Here is a 15,532-nt window from a genome sequence, read left to right as displayed (position 1 = left end):
ACAAAATTGGTCACTGTAGCCCTTTAGAATAATATGTAAAGCATTTTTCTTTCCATCAAACTAGTTCTAGCGCTTGTGTTTAAATTTTAGACCGTCAGTGTGACAAGATAAAAAACAAGCATGTCTTTCTGTGTGTGTATTTATTCATTATTAGCATTCCTCTCTCCTTTCCAAGTGACAGCACTACCTATCGAGATCGCCTTTTGATCAAATATTTTATTTGATACAGTCAACCCTATCAAATAATTTGCTCTGATTTAATGTTTAAATAAAAGCCTCCAGGTAATATCTACAGAGAGACTTTGTGGTGAGCAAAGGTTATAAAAAGCACAGCAACTGTTAATGTGTGGCGCTCGGGATGAAAATTTGATTTGAGTCTCGTTTATTTTCTTCTTGTAATGATACAGGAATAATAAGATTCATGCAGTATATAGGCTACCTACAGAAAATGTATGTATCCACTGCAGATGACTGTACTATGATGGAATAATTCATGCCACTCCTCATCTATAAATGGAGATGGGTGAAATTGTCATTCATACTTGCTGAAGAACAACATTGCTCTGGATCGTTATTTCCCTTTTTTTTAAGTGAGCAGCCCTCAAAACTTCGGGAAGATCAGTGGCTTTGTGCATTACAGAAAACAAAAGAGAAGTGCATGGCTGTTTGCTGTGAACAACAGGAGTGAAAGCATTTCTCTGCTCTCATTTATTTCCATCTTTTTCCAGGTTTGGCAGTTCACCAGATAATCACAATCACTGTGTCTCTCATTATGGTTATCGCAGCCTTGATCACAACGCTCGTCCTTAAAAACTGGTAGGAAAGATTCCTTTACTTTTGATTTACAGCAACTGCACAACTCACTCTGTTTCATGCATCATAATAGATAACCAAAGGCACAAGGTATGATTTTATGTTTGTTTCTTGTCTTTGGTGCGTGTTTTTGTAGCTGTGCGCAGTCTGGAAATGGTCGCCACAATAGCCATCAGCGCAAGATCCACCAGCAAGAAGAAAGCTGCCAAAACCTGACAGACTTCACCCCAGCCCGGGTACCCAGCAAGGTGGACATATTCACTGCCTACAATGACAGCCTGCAGTGCTCACATGAGTGCGTTCGGACTGCCGTGCCCATCTACACTGATGAGATGATCCAGCAGACGCCTGTCTATAAGTCTGCTTACAACGGAAACAGGTAGGGCTGATTACATTAAAGAAAAAGGAGATACGCTCATAATTCTTTAGCTGTTTAGCATTGCAAATCCGTGGAGTTGATTTTTTTTTATGATGTCCACTACAGATAGTATCATAAATGATTCTGGAGCTCGGTCATGTAAACTGAGATACGAAACACAAGTACAGCTCCTCAGAGTAATTTCATCCCTTGTGCATGAAATTATAACACATAAAAAATATGACAAAATGCAAACAAATGAGAGTGAGTACATTGAAACAGCCATCATTGATCCTCTTATTCTTCTCCTTGCCTATGTTACTCTATGATACAATGAGCGTCAATCAGAGGTACACTACCGTTCAAAAGTTGGGCTCACCCAGACAATTTCATGTTTTCCATGAAAACTCACACTTTTATTCATGTGCTAACATAACTGCACAATGATTTTCTAATCATCAATTAGCTTTTCAACACTATTAGCTAACACAATGTAGCATTAGAACACAGGAGTGATGGTTGCTGGAAATGTTCCTCTGTACCCCTATGGAGATATTCCATTAACCCTTGTGTTGTCCTTACCAAAAAATGTTGTTGCCTTGTCTGAAAAAAGTCCAAAAATTCAGAAAAAAATTCCCCAAATTTATTAAAAAAAACCTGCAAAATCTTCAGGAAGAAAGTTCCTGAAAAGTTTCCCTCAAAAGTTACATTTTTTAAAATAAAAACTCCCCAATTTGACAGCGAACTTCACTGGATTTTGATTGATTTTTTTCTGAATGTTCTTAAACACGCTCCAACAAACTGCTCACAGAGACGATGTGAATGACAATCCACGTCGTCAGAGCCGTGATTTTAATGAGGTCGCATGTTTGTTTTTTTATTTGTTTTTCCACCAAAAAATGTTCAAAAATTTCCTAAAAAATTTTGAAATGTGGAAGTTTTCACTGTGGAAATATATATATATTTTCCACATTTTTAAAACTATAAAACGGGTCAATTTGATCCGCAGGATGACAGGAGAGTTAAAAATCATCTGTTTCCAGCTAGAATAGGCATTTACCACATTAACAATGTCTAGACGGTATTTCAGATTCATTTAATGTTATCATCATTGAAAAAATATGCTTTTCTTTAAAAAATAACAACATTTCTGAGTGACCTCAAACTTTTGAACGGTAGTGTATACTTGACCAAATTGTACTGTCGCCTCATTCCTTATCTATCTGCCTCACACCTGGCTGATGGTGTACCTCAGTACGCTCAAGCTGCAAACAAACACACACACACACACACACACACACACACACACACACACACACACACACACACACACACACACACACACTGTGTTTTTCTATCATTGTGGGGACCTACCACTGACTCCCATTCATATCTAACCCTTACCCTAACCTTAACCAGAGCAAAACAATGCCTAACCCTAAAGAAACGTTTTTTCACTTTTACTTTTTTCAGTAACAACAACATGGCCAAGAAAACACTTTTTAAACATGTGGGGACCGAAATGAGGTCCCCACAAGTCACATTTTTTTTGGTTTTCCTACAGTTGTAGGGACAATTGGTCCCCACAAGTATAGCCAGCACCTGACCACACATTACACACACACACACACACACACACACAGGCGCACGCGCACAAACGCACGCACGCACACACACACACACACACTGTTCTACTGATATTTAATACTATATAGACACAGGGGGAACGGGATGTCTCTACAGTGCCATTTTCTGTCTATCTCTGTCTGACAGAATTTCAAATGGCACACAGGTGTATATGTGCTTTGAAAACTGAACTTCAATACCCTGAAATCATGTAATGTGATATCAGTGAACTGCACTCTAGCACATCATGTTTACCAACCCAGTTAATCTGTGCTGCTTTTACACCAAAGAAACAGGAAAAAGATCTAACATTGGTGAGTCATTGGTGTGTTTGCATTTCACTCTGAGTTTAAATGGATCCTCTCTGCGGGTGACTCTGTGTCACTCTTTGTGATTCAAATTGACAGGTGTGTTTGACATGGAAATTATGTAGCCATTATATGAGTAGTGTGACAGTACATTGGTAGAGTGTTGACACTGTTTACTGTCTGGGTGGATAACTCTAGCAGTCATTGAAGCTGCACGGCCAGCAAAGATGGTCACACTTACTGTGTGTATCTAAGCCATGTAACAGAGTCGGTATATTGGCAACGAGATTAAGATAATTCCTCTGGTTTAAATACTCCAAAGTGTCTGATTTTTTTTTTAAATCAAAAGTTACGAAAGGACAGCTACAGTTGTGCTCATAAGTTTACATACCCTGGCAGAATTTGTAAAATATTCTCCATTCTTTAATGAATGATCAGAGCAAATACAATTGCATGACAATAAATAGCTTTGTCTGAACACCAGCCCTAAAAGAAAGAAAAATGTTTCCATTAACAAACATATTTTCTTAAAAAAAATAAAGGACAATATTTCACAAATTTTCCAGGGTATGTAAACTTATGAGCACAACTGTACATTGATTATGTTGCTGGTTCTGGTTGCTGGTTACATTTATCAGGCTTGGTAATCCTAGATTTTGAACCAGTTAAGGCCTTTGTCTCGCTGTTTGTGTTCATCTGTAGCAGTGCTGCTGTGCTGACTGTAGTACTGAAGCTAACTAGGGACATAATTAGACCTTGGAGGGCATACTGCATGAACACAATGTTTGTGTTCTGAGGACATGCCACTGCTCAGCAAAAATGTCACTTACGAATCAATTCAGGCTTATTGCTGACAGCTAATGTGTTGTGATTGTGTGTAATATAAATATGTAATCAATCGTCCTGCATAATATATCCATCAATGTGAGTTCCCATAAGCTTCTAACCTCTTACTTTTTACCCAACAGGCCCTCCCCCACTGAGAGACAGCTGATTCCTGTGGCCTTTGTGTCAGAGAAGTGGTTTGAGATCTCTTGTTGACGAGCTGAAGGCCTTGTTCATGTTCTGTGGGTGGAAGAGACTTCCTGAATTCATGCTCTGGTGGGTGCTGTGCCACTTTGTTCCCCTGCAAATCATCGTCTGAGCTTTAGCCACCTCGATCCCCATGGTGATGCTGCCCCACTTTGGGAATAGAAGGGAACTTGGCATATGTTTGTTATTTGTGACATGATTATGCTCCTTTCCATATTTTGCACAGTAATAAAAAGGGCTAAGAAATCCAGTTCAGTGCAGTATCGCAGGCCTTTAGTTGAGATAAAAGACTAGTCATGTATACTGTATGTAAGTATTAATAAACTGTGTGGTTGCGGTTCATATTTAATTCTTAATAACTTAATATTTTTCAATGATATTTATGCTGCCACTCACACTTATTCTTACAACAAAAACAATGTTTTGAACATTTCTAGCAGTAAAGGAGCACTTTTGTTTGACTTGTGACACATTTACACTACCTTTTAAAAGTTTGGGGTCGTCCAAGCACTTTCATGTTTTCCATGAAAACTCACACTTTTTTTCATGTGCTAACATAACTGCACACGGGATTTCTAGTCATCAGTTAGCCTTTCAACATGATTAGCTAACACAATTTACAATTAGAACACAGGAGTGATGGTTGCTGGAAATGTACCTCTGTACCTCTATGTAGATATTCCATTAAAAATTGTCATTTCCAGCTAGAATGGTCATTTACCACATTAACAATGTCTAGACTGTATTTCTGATTCACTTAATGTTATCTTAATTGAAAAAAGCTTCTTTTTTTCAAAGAAAAGGACATTTCTAAGTGACCCCACACTTTTGAACGGTAGTGTATATACATGGTTAATATATTCCAGGATGGCCCTGCATTTGAAATTCAAAGCGTGAATGTTAAACACATGCTCTGGCCCGCCAGTGTTGCTGAAAACCTGGGGGGAGGTGTAACGTTTGCTATTGACCCAGATTTTAAAAGGAATAGATTGCCTGCAGGTAAAGCAGAGAGAGGACAGGGCCTCTGCGTTGTCTGGACACACATTAGTCTCAGTCAGCTCAGCTTTCCACAGCATGCTCCCAGTGCTGCAGTCTTAAAAGACACAAGATCCCTTATTATCTCTGCAACCTAATGTATTTCTTAAGCTTAAGTGTATGTTACAATAGGCCTTAAGAGGACTTATTTTTAATACAACATTGCCCTTTCATCTGGTTTAGGAAAGGCACTGCGTTGCATGCTTTCAGGGAGAGTTGGATACCAATTCTGTCTGAAATATGTGGAAAGCATACGTGTTGCTTCATTGTGAACTGTGCATCTAATCAAGGCTAATAGGGATTTTGTTCTCTGCGTCTCCACAGGATCCAGTTGGAAACAAGACACACACAAAACAGCTTCTTTTGTAAAATAGTGTGATCACTCTTTGGACAGTGGTGAAGATATTTATTTTTCTAGAGATGACAAGCAGAGCAGCCACAATGCTGCCACTCCATATTTCCAGAAACCTACAGTCATTTAGATATAGATTATATATAGATATATTTACAGGATGTATGGAACAAGACTGTGGACGTCACGGATGTCTCAAGGAAAATATTTGACATTTGACAAAGGAACCCAAGGAGCTGCTTTGGGTGGAAGATGAACTGTATTTCTGAACAATGTGCCAATAATGCCACTATGTGCCACAACCTGGATTGATGGAAGTTTCAACAACAACTGATGGACTAAAAAAAAGAGCGCTCTATTAACCCTGTATCAACTCCAATTACATTTTTTTTGTTTGTTTTTTTTTTTTTTAAAGAAATGTGAAAGTTAAACAATGCTACAAATGTATTTGAATATGTTTTGAAATAGTTTTAAGAAATGTGTTGCAAAAGAGTCTAAAAGATATTTATATGAAGCACTATTCTACTAGCTGGGGAAGAGATGATGGAAAAATAGAAACGGTATATGCTTTATTGAATAGTTGATTTGAAAACTTTGTTTCTATAGGTCCCATTTTAAAAACAGAATAGTTATGTCTATTTTTTTACACTCTATAATCTGCCACAGCCCTAACAGTGGAGGTCTTAAGCTCTTGAGACCACTGTTAATGAAATATTCCCAACCCCAGCTGAGATTATAACAAAGAAACCATCTGAATTCACTTAGTACAAGCCAGTTCAATGCCCACTTCAACTGCATGTGATGGAACAATTATACCAGATTTGGCTAATGGAAAATCACACAAAAGGCTTCAGTGGTGCAGCTCATGGTATCAACAATTCCCACAGCGGTAAATTCACGTATAGATTGAATATGACACTGGACTGCATGGAACTGGACAGGACATTCATACTGTCTCAGGTCTGTCTAGCTCCTTTGCACACTTCATATTGGTCTCTGTCTCAACAGCTGTTTGGGATAAATTCTAATGAATGGTTCTGATTTAGAGCCGAGCTGCAATGATAAGGGGTGGAACAGATTTAATTTGAGCTTCACATTCAAATAATTCACGAGACAATTTGCATAAATAGCAAAGAGATTGAAAAATTAATCCCTCCACAGATAGTAATTGAATATCCCCACCCCAGTCCCAGATTGGTTCACTTCTGAATTTTTTTTTCTCAAAGCCTAAAACTCTGAATTATATTCAGAAACTCAAGAAGAACATGAGCCAATTTGTTGAGCATGGAGCATGAAATTGTCTTCAGTTTTTAAGCTACAACTGAAGAAAAAGCTGTGAAGAAGCTACATGGTGTTCCTCAGGATCAAAATGATCTGCGTCACATGTTTTAATACAGGATGCCAGTAGTGAATGATTCCCTCACAGAAAATGTTGTAAAGGTTAATTCTCTGTGGACTCCGTGCAGTACTTGAGGACAATATTTCTAGCATATCAGAATTTCAGCTATCACAGCCAGGATGTTCAGTGTTGTGCACAAAATATATCAGTTTGTGCAAAAGAAAGCTAAGAAAAAATATGATACATAATAGACAAAAAGTCATATTTGGTTCTTTCAAACAACTAAAATACTTCCACAGTATTTTATTGAAGTAAAAGAATTAAGACAAGCCAATCAGTGCTAACAAATTGGTTTAAACTATCTCTTAAGTCAAGGTGAGGGAAGTCCGTGGTGAGGAAGGGCAGTAAAGCTCTCCTGAGAGCTTCCTAGCACTAATAATTTTACTATCACCTTCAAGCTTCGAAAGACACATTACCTTTGTGCTATGAGGCTTTCGAGAAAGTTGTCTACTAATCTACCTTTCATTGTGCTGTGGGTTTGTACAAAGCACAAATACAATTCTGTAATTGTAAACGTTTTTGGCTGCAGACAGCAATATGTACAGATTTAAATGGTAGGTTTTACTGGGTGTTCTCCAGTAATTCACTTTGGTGGTTTTTAGACTTGTACTCACTTCCTTAAAGGATGGAAGAAAACAGATTGTCCCAGTGAGATCAGTATCTGTAAATGTGAGCCATTCAGGAGGTGTCAAGATGGCTTGGGATAAACACTGTGGTGCAGAAACCCCTGCTGGCCCATTCACAACATGAAGACCACTCTCATGAATGACCCATACCAGTTCAGCCTCACGTGTGTCGGGCTGTGTTGCTTCTTTGACATAACATATATTTTTTTGAATGAAAAGTGTTATCTTACTAGTCAGAGGGTTATGAAACTTACTGTATATTATACACGTGTAAATGTATTTTCTATATATTTGCTTCTATTTGTGTACAGGTGTGTTCTATTTTTCAAGACCTCTCCCATTTTTGGGAGGGTTTCAGCTAGGTCGGGGATAGTGTCTTTGTTTACATGTGTAACTACAATATTTCTTTCAAAACACAAAACTAACCTTGTGCCAAGCTTCTTACCTGCACTTTCAAGCAGTACTTGTATTATATCTTTAGCTAACCAGTATAATACTTCAGTAGACGCTGCAATAGTTCAGAGACAGGACGGTGACTTCCAGGTTAAATGTCTGAAAGTAACAGTGGTTTTAAAAAGGTGTTGTGATCATATCTTGGGTTCTGCTGTATTCATGGTTGGCTGGGAAACCAATGACTTGCTCTTCTTAAACATCATTTCCACATGGATTTTAATGTGTTTAACAAAAACAAAACAAAAAAAAAACAATTTTAAATCCAACAGTAGCTGCCAAGAAACCAACTAAACTTGATCAAGACTGGGTTGCATTCATTTATCATAATTCTCATTCTGTATTTGTATATACATATTGCTGCCCCAGGATCTGTACGATTTGAGACATACTTTACGGTAATGACTGCAAATAGTCACTATTAGCATTTATCACCATGTGAAATAATCAGGGAAAGACATTTACAGAAAAAAATTGTGAAAGGAAGATGGTCTGTAAAGTACACTGTCTGTATTTTCCTTTTTGATGTGGCTGCTCAGTCTTCACGTTTAAAAACCCAAGGTCCATGATCAGAGTTGATGAGGTTTCTGCCTTATTTCTTTAGTCATGTTGGTGGTATGGCTTGGGTGTGTTTTAGACAGTTACTCCTGACACAAATATTGACGAACACGGTTAACCGGGATAGAACATGGTAATAATATATATATATATATACACTGTTCAATAGTTTGGGGTCACGTAGAAATGTCCATCTTTTTGAAAGAAAAAAGCTTTTTTTTTCTCAGTAAAGATAACATTAAATGAATTTGAAATCCAGTCTAGACAATCTTAATGTGGTAAATGACTATTGTAGCTGGAAACAGTTCATTTTTATTGGAATATCTACATAGAGGTACAGAGGAACATTTCCAGCAACCATCACTCTTGTGTTCTAATGCTACATTGTGTTAGCTAATGGTGTTGAAAGGCTAACTGATGATTAGAAAACTCTTGTGCAATGATGTTAGCACATGAATAAAAGTGTGAGTTTACATGGAAAATATGAAATTGCCGGGGTGACCCTGAACTTTTGAATGGTAGTGTATATATTCTATATTTTAGCAAACTCATGCTTAGGTCAGAGCTGTTGAAGTGATTACATGCAGCCTCACAAAGCTGCAAGTTAAGACTGGAGACTCAAAAGCCCTTTTCAGACATGGGAAATGTAACATTGCGGCTTCATCATTCTGGTAAAGTGATAAAATTTAATTTTCTTCTCAGACATACTCCCCACAATGACAGAGACATTCACAGTATGGTATTTGTCACACATGGAAGATTGGAGAGAACATGCAGTGATGTGTAATACATAATAATACACTCATAAACAAAAGACTAAATTGTAACTGATAGCTGTTGATCAAAATGTCCAAACAACTGACAGTTAGCTTATTTATGAATTTCTAAACAGTGAACATTTTGTCCATGCATGATGATAATCAAAACATGACTTTACTAACAGTAATGTAAAAATATCTTGACAGCTGTGGTGGCAGTTCAGACAACATAAGGACAGTCGCTTTGTGACAAATGATTGAACTGCAGCTGATAAACTGTGAGTGTGTGACCACTCATCTGTCTGAGGATAGGGAGAATACACAGTGTGACCTGCTGTTTAATCCTGATCCACCCTGTCTGTATGTCAGGGATATTTTGTAATGACAGATAATTAATGAAGTTAAGGCTGTAGTTCCATATGCATAAATGTGTGCAACTCTGTCCCTTTAGAGATGTTCTCATGGATCCTGCTGCTGCAGGTATTTACTTTAACTCCACAAATGACAGGAAACAATTAACTAAAAAAAACCAGTTATTTTTATCATATGGTCAAAATACAGATAACATTTATTAATTAGTAAGTCTCATTTGGTCTTTTCTGGGGTAAAGTTACACTTTTATGAACGTTTCAGTTTGTAGTAGATGTGAATAAGAACAACAATGTAGACAAGAAAGATGTTTTGTGATTTTGGCACACAAATTGTCTTTCGCTCTCTGATGTTTTGGACCACTGTTGGTGCTGACAAAGTCTTCCCCAAATCACTTCACACAACTCAGAAGTACTTCTCTTGCTTTTGTGTATCCCTTATTGTGACTGCATGCACTGCAGACTTGTACTGTGTACAGAAATGTCACTAGTGTCGACCTTGTAAGATCACTGTCTGGACTTTTACAAGGAAGTGAACAGAGTGCTCATTCAGAAATGAGGCCAACAGGCTCAGTTGTGGAAACGAATAAGTGGAAAGCAGTGCATGTCTGAAAGGGGCTTTAGTCCGAGCTTTGGCCAGCATTTCTGCTATTTTTAATGACAACATTCTGAGACATGCGAACATAGTAACATTGCTACAATGAAGCCAGACAAATGAAAACACAAGCAAGGACCAACTTCTAATGCAAATACAGTGGATCCAGAATAAGCCTGAAGCTATCTTTGAAGTGTAATGGACATGGTGTTTACAATATAAAGTTTGGGTAATAACTTTATTTTCACTTTTAAAAACATTAGGGTACCTGGAGTTTTATTTTCACCTGTCTGATGGTCCAGTTAGACTGACGGTTAACAACTGACACAGTGAATACAATGTTAGAACTGATGGTAGTGATGGCCAAAGCTATAAAATTAAGTACTTTTTTTCAGTGATTTTTCATGTTGCACTAATCTGTTCTTTGCACTTACATGCTGCTGATTGTGAGAGATCTGTGCCCATATATTAACCAGTTGGGGCTGCACAGTGGCTTGGTTGTTAGCACTTTCACCTTACAGCTAGAAGATCCCCGGCTCACATCCCAGCCTTCCCAGGATCTTTCTGCATGGAGTTTGCACGTTCTCCCTGTGCCTGTGTGGGTTTTCTCTGGGTTCTTCAGCTTCCTCCTACCGCCCAAAACATCCATCCATCCATCCATCCATTCTCTATACACCACTTTATCCTCAGTAGGGTCACAGGGGATGCTGGAGCCTATCCCAGCTGACTCGGGCGAAGGCAGGGGACACCCTGGACAGGTCGCCAGTCTGTCACAGGGCTACATATACAGACGAGCAATCATACTCACATTCACACCTACGGGCAATTTAGAAAAATCAATTTACCTCAGCATATTTTTGGACTGTGGGAGGAAGCCGGAGTACCCGGAGAAAACCCACGCATGCACAGGGAGAACAAGGAAACTCCATGGAGAAAGATCCCAGGCCCACCCCGGGATTTGAACCAGGGATCTTCTTGCTGCAAGGTGAAATTGCTAACCACTACGCCACTGTGCAGCACCCAAAAACATGCTGAGGTTAATTGGTAATTCTAAATTGTCCTTAGGTGTGAATGTGAGTGTATGTATTCTGTATGTCTGGCCCTGTGATAGACTGGTGACCTGTCCAGGGTGTCCCCTGTCTTCGCTCTATACATCAGCTGAGATAAACTCCAGTCTTCCTGCAACCCTAATAAGGATTAAGTGATATATAGATGATGGATGGATGGATGGATGGATGGATGGATATTAACAAGTTCCATTTTATGCCCATAACTTTATGGAATTTGGAGAGTTAACCATTTTGCCAATTCTTCAAATTGTTGTGAAATGCTTCACCAAGGAAGCTAATTGTAGTTCGTAAGTTTCTGTAGCACCAGCAGAGTATCTAGTAATTATGGAATGTCAATGTGACCCTTAAAATTGTTGAAATTTTCTGTAACTTGCTCATGATGGTGTGAGAGTGATTTCTGGTAGCTTGGAATATATATACTTAATCAGATTGCTGAACATTGGGACACCGATATTTGTCTGTGTTTCATATTTCAGGGACAAGAGGTTTAAAAGTTTTAAGTTCAGTTAGCCTTGAAAAGCTTGTTTGTATTGTTACGAGCCCTCATTAAAATCACAAGGACTGCTAGCTAAGAGAAATCCACTTAGTATTTGTGAAGGACATTTAGACAAAGAAAAATGTAACCAGCAGCTGTACTTTAAACAGGCACGAACAGGTGGAAGCATCAGCATACATCACCCATCTTCTGAAATCGAAGCGAAAAGTAAAGGAAATGTCTTACTGCTTTCTTGCCATTTCAGTTTATATTCAGGATAGCTGATGAGTGTTTTCCATTGTAGCTAAGAGGGAGGAAAATTATTCCACTCGGCTGGTCAGATTTGATTCAGGAAACATTATCTGAGAGTAGTCTAGGCAAAAGCGGGAGGGTGGAGGGGAGTGTGCGTGTGTTGCAGGGCAAAAACTTGACATGCCTTTTTCACAACGAATGAATACTTTGCAGCTCCTGTTTCTGTCTCTTCGGCAACCCATGAAACCTACGCTCTCTTCAGTACAAACAAGCTATCAATCAGCAAGGCTTTTCCTGTCAAGATGAAGGATGTGGCACATTTACAGGGACTGTGATTCCTGTTTGCATGTCAGACGCACAGAGTGGAACTCATTGGCATATGTGTTTTTTAAATTAGATGTTGGCTGAACATCTTCGAGACTATTTTTTTCCTGTTTTGACCCGGATTCTTTTGGAAGTATTTGTATGCAAAGAAAGGAGGTAATCTATCAACTCTGTTTAATCATGACCTTTTGCTGTCTGATTAGCTCAGTAACTAATTACACAGCTGGCACTGACAGTGATTTGGGGCTATTTTTAGTTTTTTAAAACTTAATAGGAGACTTGTACAATGAAGTGGGACCCAGCAAAGAGGATGAAAACATTTGATAATACAGCAAAAAAATTTAAATGCAGACAAAAGGACAGAGCTTATCTCTCTAGACAGATATGTAACTTCCTGATTCCATTTTTTAGTCTTCAAAAAACTGTAGCTCCTCACTCTGCTTTTCCTCGTCTTTTCAGAAAAATCACGTACTGTGCGCTTACTGTATCGAAAGCGGAGGGCTCCGACTCTCCTCTCGGGTCATGTTTTTACTGTTCTATTCACAAGAGCTAATGCACTGTCACTGTCAGTGCTTATCAATACAGTCAAAGACTTGAAAATAGAAAAACACTTTGTTTGCAGCATCTCAATTCTCCCATAATCCCTCTGCTAGATGGAGACTGGCAATGTGACTCAAATCTGCCGTCGTGTCAACTAATCCGCATAGAGGGCCTCTAGCACTGTACGATGCCTTCAGAGCAAAGCGCAGGCTTGCAATTAGTGACACGGCAAGGAAATTTGAGATAATAAGAAAATGTTGACGCATTGTTTCATGTTCGCTGAGACTTGATCAAAATCGAAGTGGATGTAGGTGCCAAAAAATGACATGAAAAAATAAATACCATAAGTAGAGTATAACTTTCAAGGGGTAGGATATTTGTAGAATATTTGTTTTCTTTGTTTGGGGGAGGGGGGTGTTCACATGGGGGCACACAATGTAAACCATTGAAGCTACAATCACAATCCATCCATACCGTGAAGGAACCTGACTCAAGTTGTGTTGTCGCCATAAAAATGAAGAGTTTGTACTTTGTGACTCTTAAACTTTTTATATTTGTGTTTAATATATCAATGAGTACCTCTGTTAACTTTTGTATAAGACTATAGTATATACAAACACATACATACACACACAACACACCTCCACAAAGGGACTTCAGTCTGTCTCTGTGACGGCTAAATGTTGTATAACTTTTATTTTGTGTCTAATGAACCACATCTCTTCCTTTTGTAGTTATTGGTAAACGTTTCAATTTCCAGGTGACTTTGATTTGGTTACTCTTGTACTACTAAGCTCTGTATTTGCAAGCACTGTAAATGCGATTCTCATTGGATTCGTCCTCTGTACATTTAGTACTCTGATGTTGCTATTAATAAAATGTAAAACATCACAGGCCTGTGCTATAGGGACTTTGTTGGAATGAGTCTGGGGGAACGCAGCGATCAGAGCAAACAGCACAAAATAAAAGATTTGAATATGAATTCAAGCTGAGTTCTGATGCATCTGTCAAATCAAATGACATGCTAAATTTTAAGCTGTTATGCTTAGTTACCATTTTAATGAATAAATAATTATCTTGTTAAATTTGATACATTAGTATTATTACTGCCAACAACTGAGACCAGCACTAAGAGCAGCATAATTATCCATCAGCGTGTGTGACACTGGATCAGGGTTGTTCCAGCATCAACAAAGGAACAAGTCAGTCTTGCACATTTTTTTCTTTGCATAACCTAGACATTGTAGTCATAAAAAAATGAACATTTAAAACTTTATCCTATGATGTACTATGCCATGTTTCCCAAGACAACTCATACTTTTATTCATGTGTGAACATAACTGCACAAGGGTTTTCTAATCATCAATCAGTCTTTCAACACCATTAGCTCATACAGTGTAGCATTAGAACACAGGAGTTATGGTTGCTGGAAATGCTCCTCTGTACCCCTATGTAGATATTCTATGAAAATCATCAGCTGTTTCCAGCCAGATCATTTACCACATTAACAATGTCTAGACTAGTTTTCTGATTAATTTAATGTTATCTCCACTGAAAAGAGCTGCTTTTCTTTCGAAAATAAGGACATTTCTAAATTACCCCCAAATTTTACTTCTTTAGATGGCATAATACATGATAATTAATTTTTAAAAATCACGCTGCCCCTGACCCTGCTTAAAAAACTTGACTCGGGTTCATGCAATTTTCAAATGATGCAGCAACTAATGCCTGCATATTTCCAGTTGTATGCAAGTGTGTGTGTGTGAGCAGATATGTGAATGAATGTATCTTACAAAACAACATCAACAGAATATGAAGGGGACACAGTACAGGTGAGTATGGCACAGTCTTTAATTAATAGGTATCACCATGGAGCATCCCCAGCTGAATACCAGCATTAAGATATTTTTTTTCTGTCCTCAAACTCATTTAACTGTTGTTTAATCCAAGCTACAAATTAAGGGTACAAAAAGTCTACAAATACAGAAAAAATAATAATAATTAAATAAATGAAAAATATGCTCTGGCTTCTCCCTAGTGGGTTCTGCCTGTTTAGATATATTCAGTTAGAGAGTTAGAGAGAAACTCTAAAATGTCATCAATACAATAGAGGAAAATGGAATTAGTGTGAGATACAACATTATAACTATGAATACTATTGAGGGAATTGTCCCTATTTCTACTATGTGCAGTCGGATCTGTGGGGCCTGATTTCCCTTCCCTTAACAAATCCCTATTCAGCTCTTGCCCATAGGATTCCTAAAGAGCAGCTTTGAAGCTCAGAGTAGTGGCTCCAGCCATTGCCATCTTTGCAGAGTCTGACTTCTCCTAATTCACAGTAAATCCAAAAATGAATAATGAGGTGGAGCTTGAATGATGCAGAGGTGGGCCATGCAAATGTCTCTGGTTCCTGTGATGACACCCACTTGTCACTGAAAGCAGCCTTACTATTTTTTTTTATGCACATAATTTAAAAGGGCGGGTTATATAAAAAAATCACTACATGTATAGTTGTCTTGAACAAGGGAATTATCTATAGAGACCACAACTATTTTTTGTAGCAGGCTGTAAACATGTTTGTTACCTCCGCCAA

General features: G+C 38.2%; 1 protein-coding gene across 1 annotated transcript in view; it reads left to right on the top strand.

Moving 5' to 3' along the window:
• The window catches only part of ajap1 (adherens junctions associated protein 1), a 60,156-nt gene extending 46,235 nt beyond the window's left edge, over positions 1–13,921 (top strand). The window contains exons 3-6 of the mRNA XM_022213992.2: positions 729–816; positions 950–1,192; positions 4,074–4,206; positions 5,497–13,921. Of these exons, the coding sequence (XP_022069684.1) occupies positions 729–816; positions 950–1,192; positions 4,074–4,146 (404 nt within the window). The 3' untranslated portion in view covers positions 4,147–4,206; positions 5,497–13,921. The remainder of the gene's footprint in view (positions 1–728; positions 817–949; positions 1,193–4,073; positions 4,207–5,496) is intronic.
• The last annotated feature ends 1,611 nt before the right edge of the window (positions 13,922–15,532 follow it).

The sequence above is a fragment of the Acanthochromis polyacanthus genome, chromosome 6, assembly GCF_021347895.1.
Source record: "Acanthochromis polyacanthus isolate Apoly-LR-REF ecotype Palm Island chromosome 6, KAUST_Apoly_ChrSc, whole genome shotgun sequence".
NCBI classification, from domain to species: Eukaryota; Metazoa; Chordata; class Actinopteri; family Pomacentridae; genus Acanthochromis; species Acanthochromis polyacanthus.
Note: the sequence above shows the minus strand (reverse complement) of the source record. Positions and strands in the feature narration are given on the sequence as shown.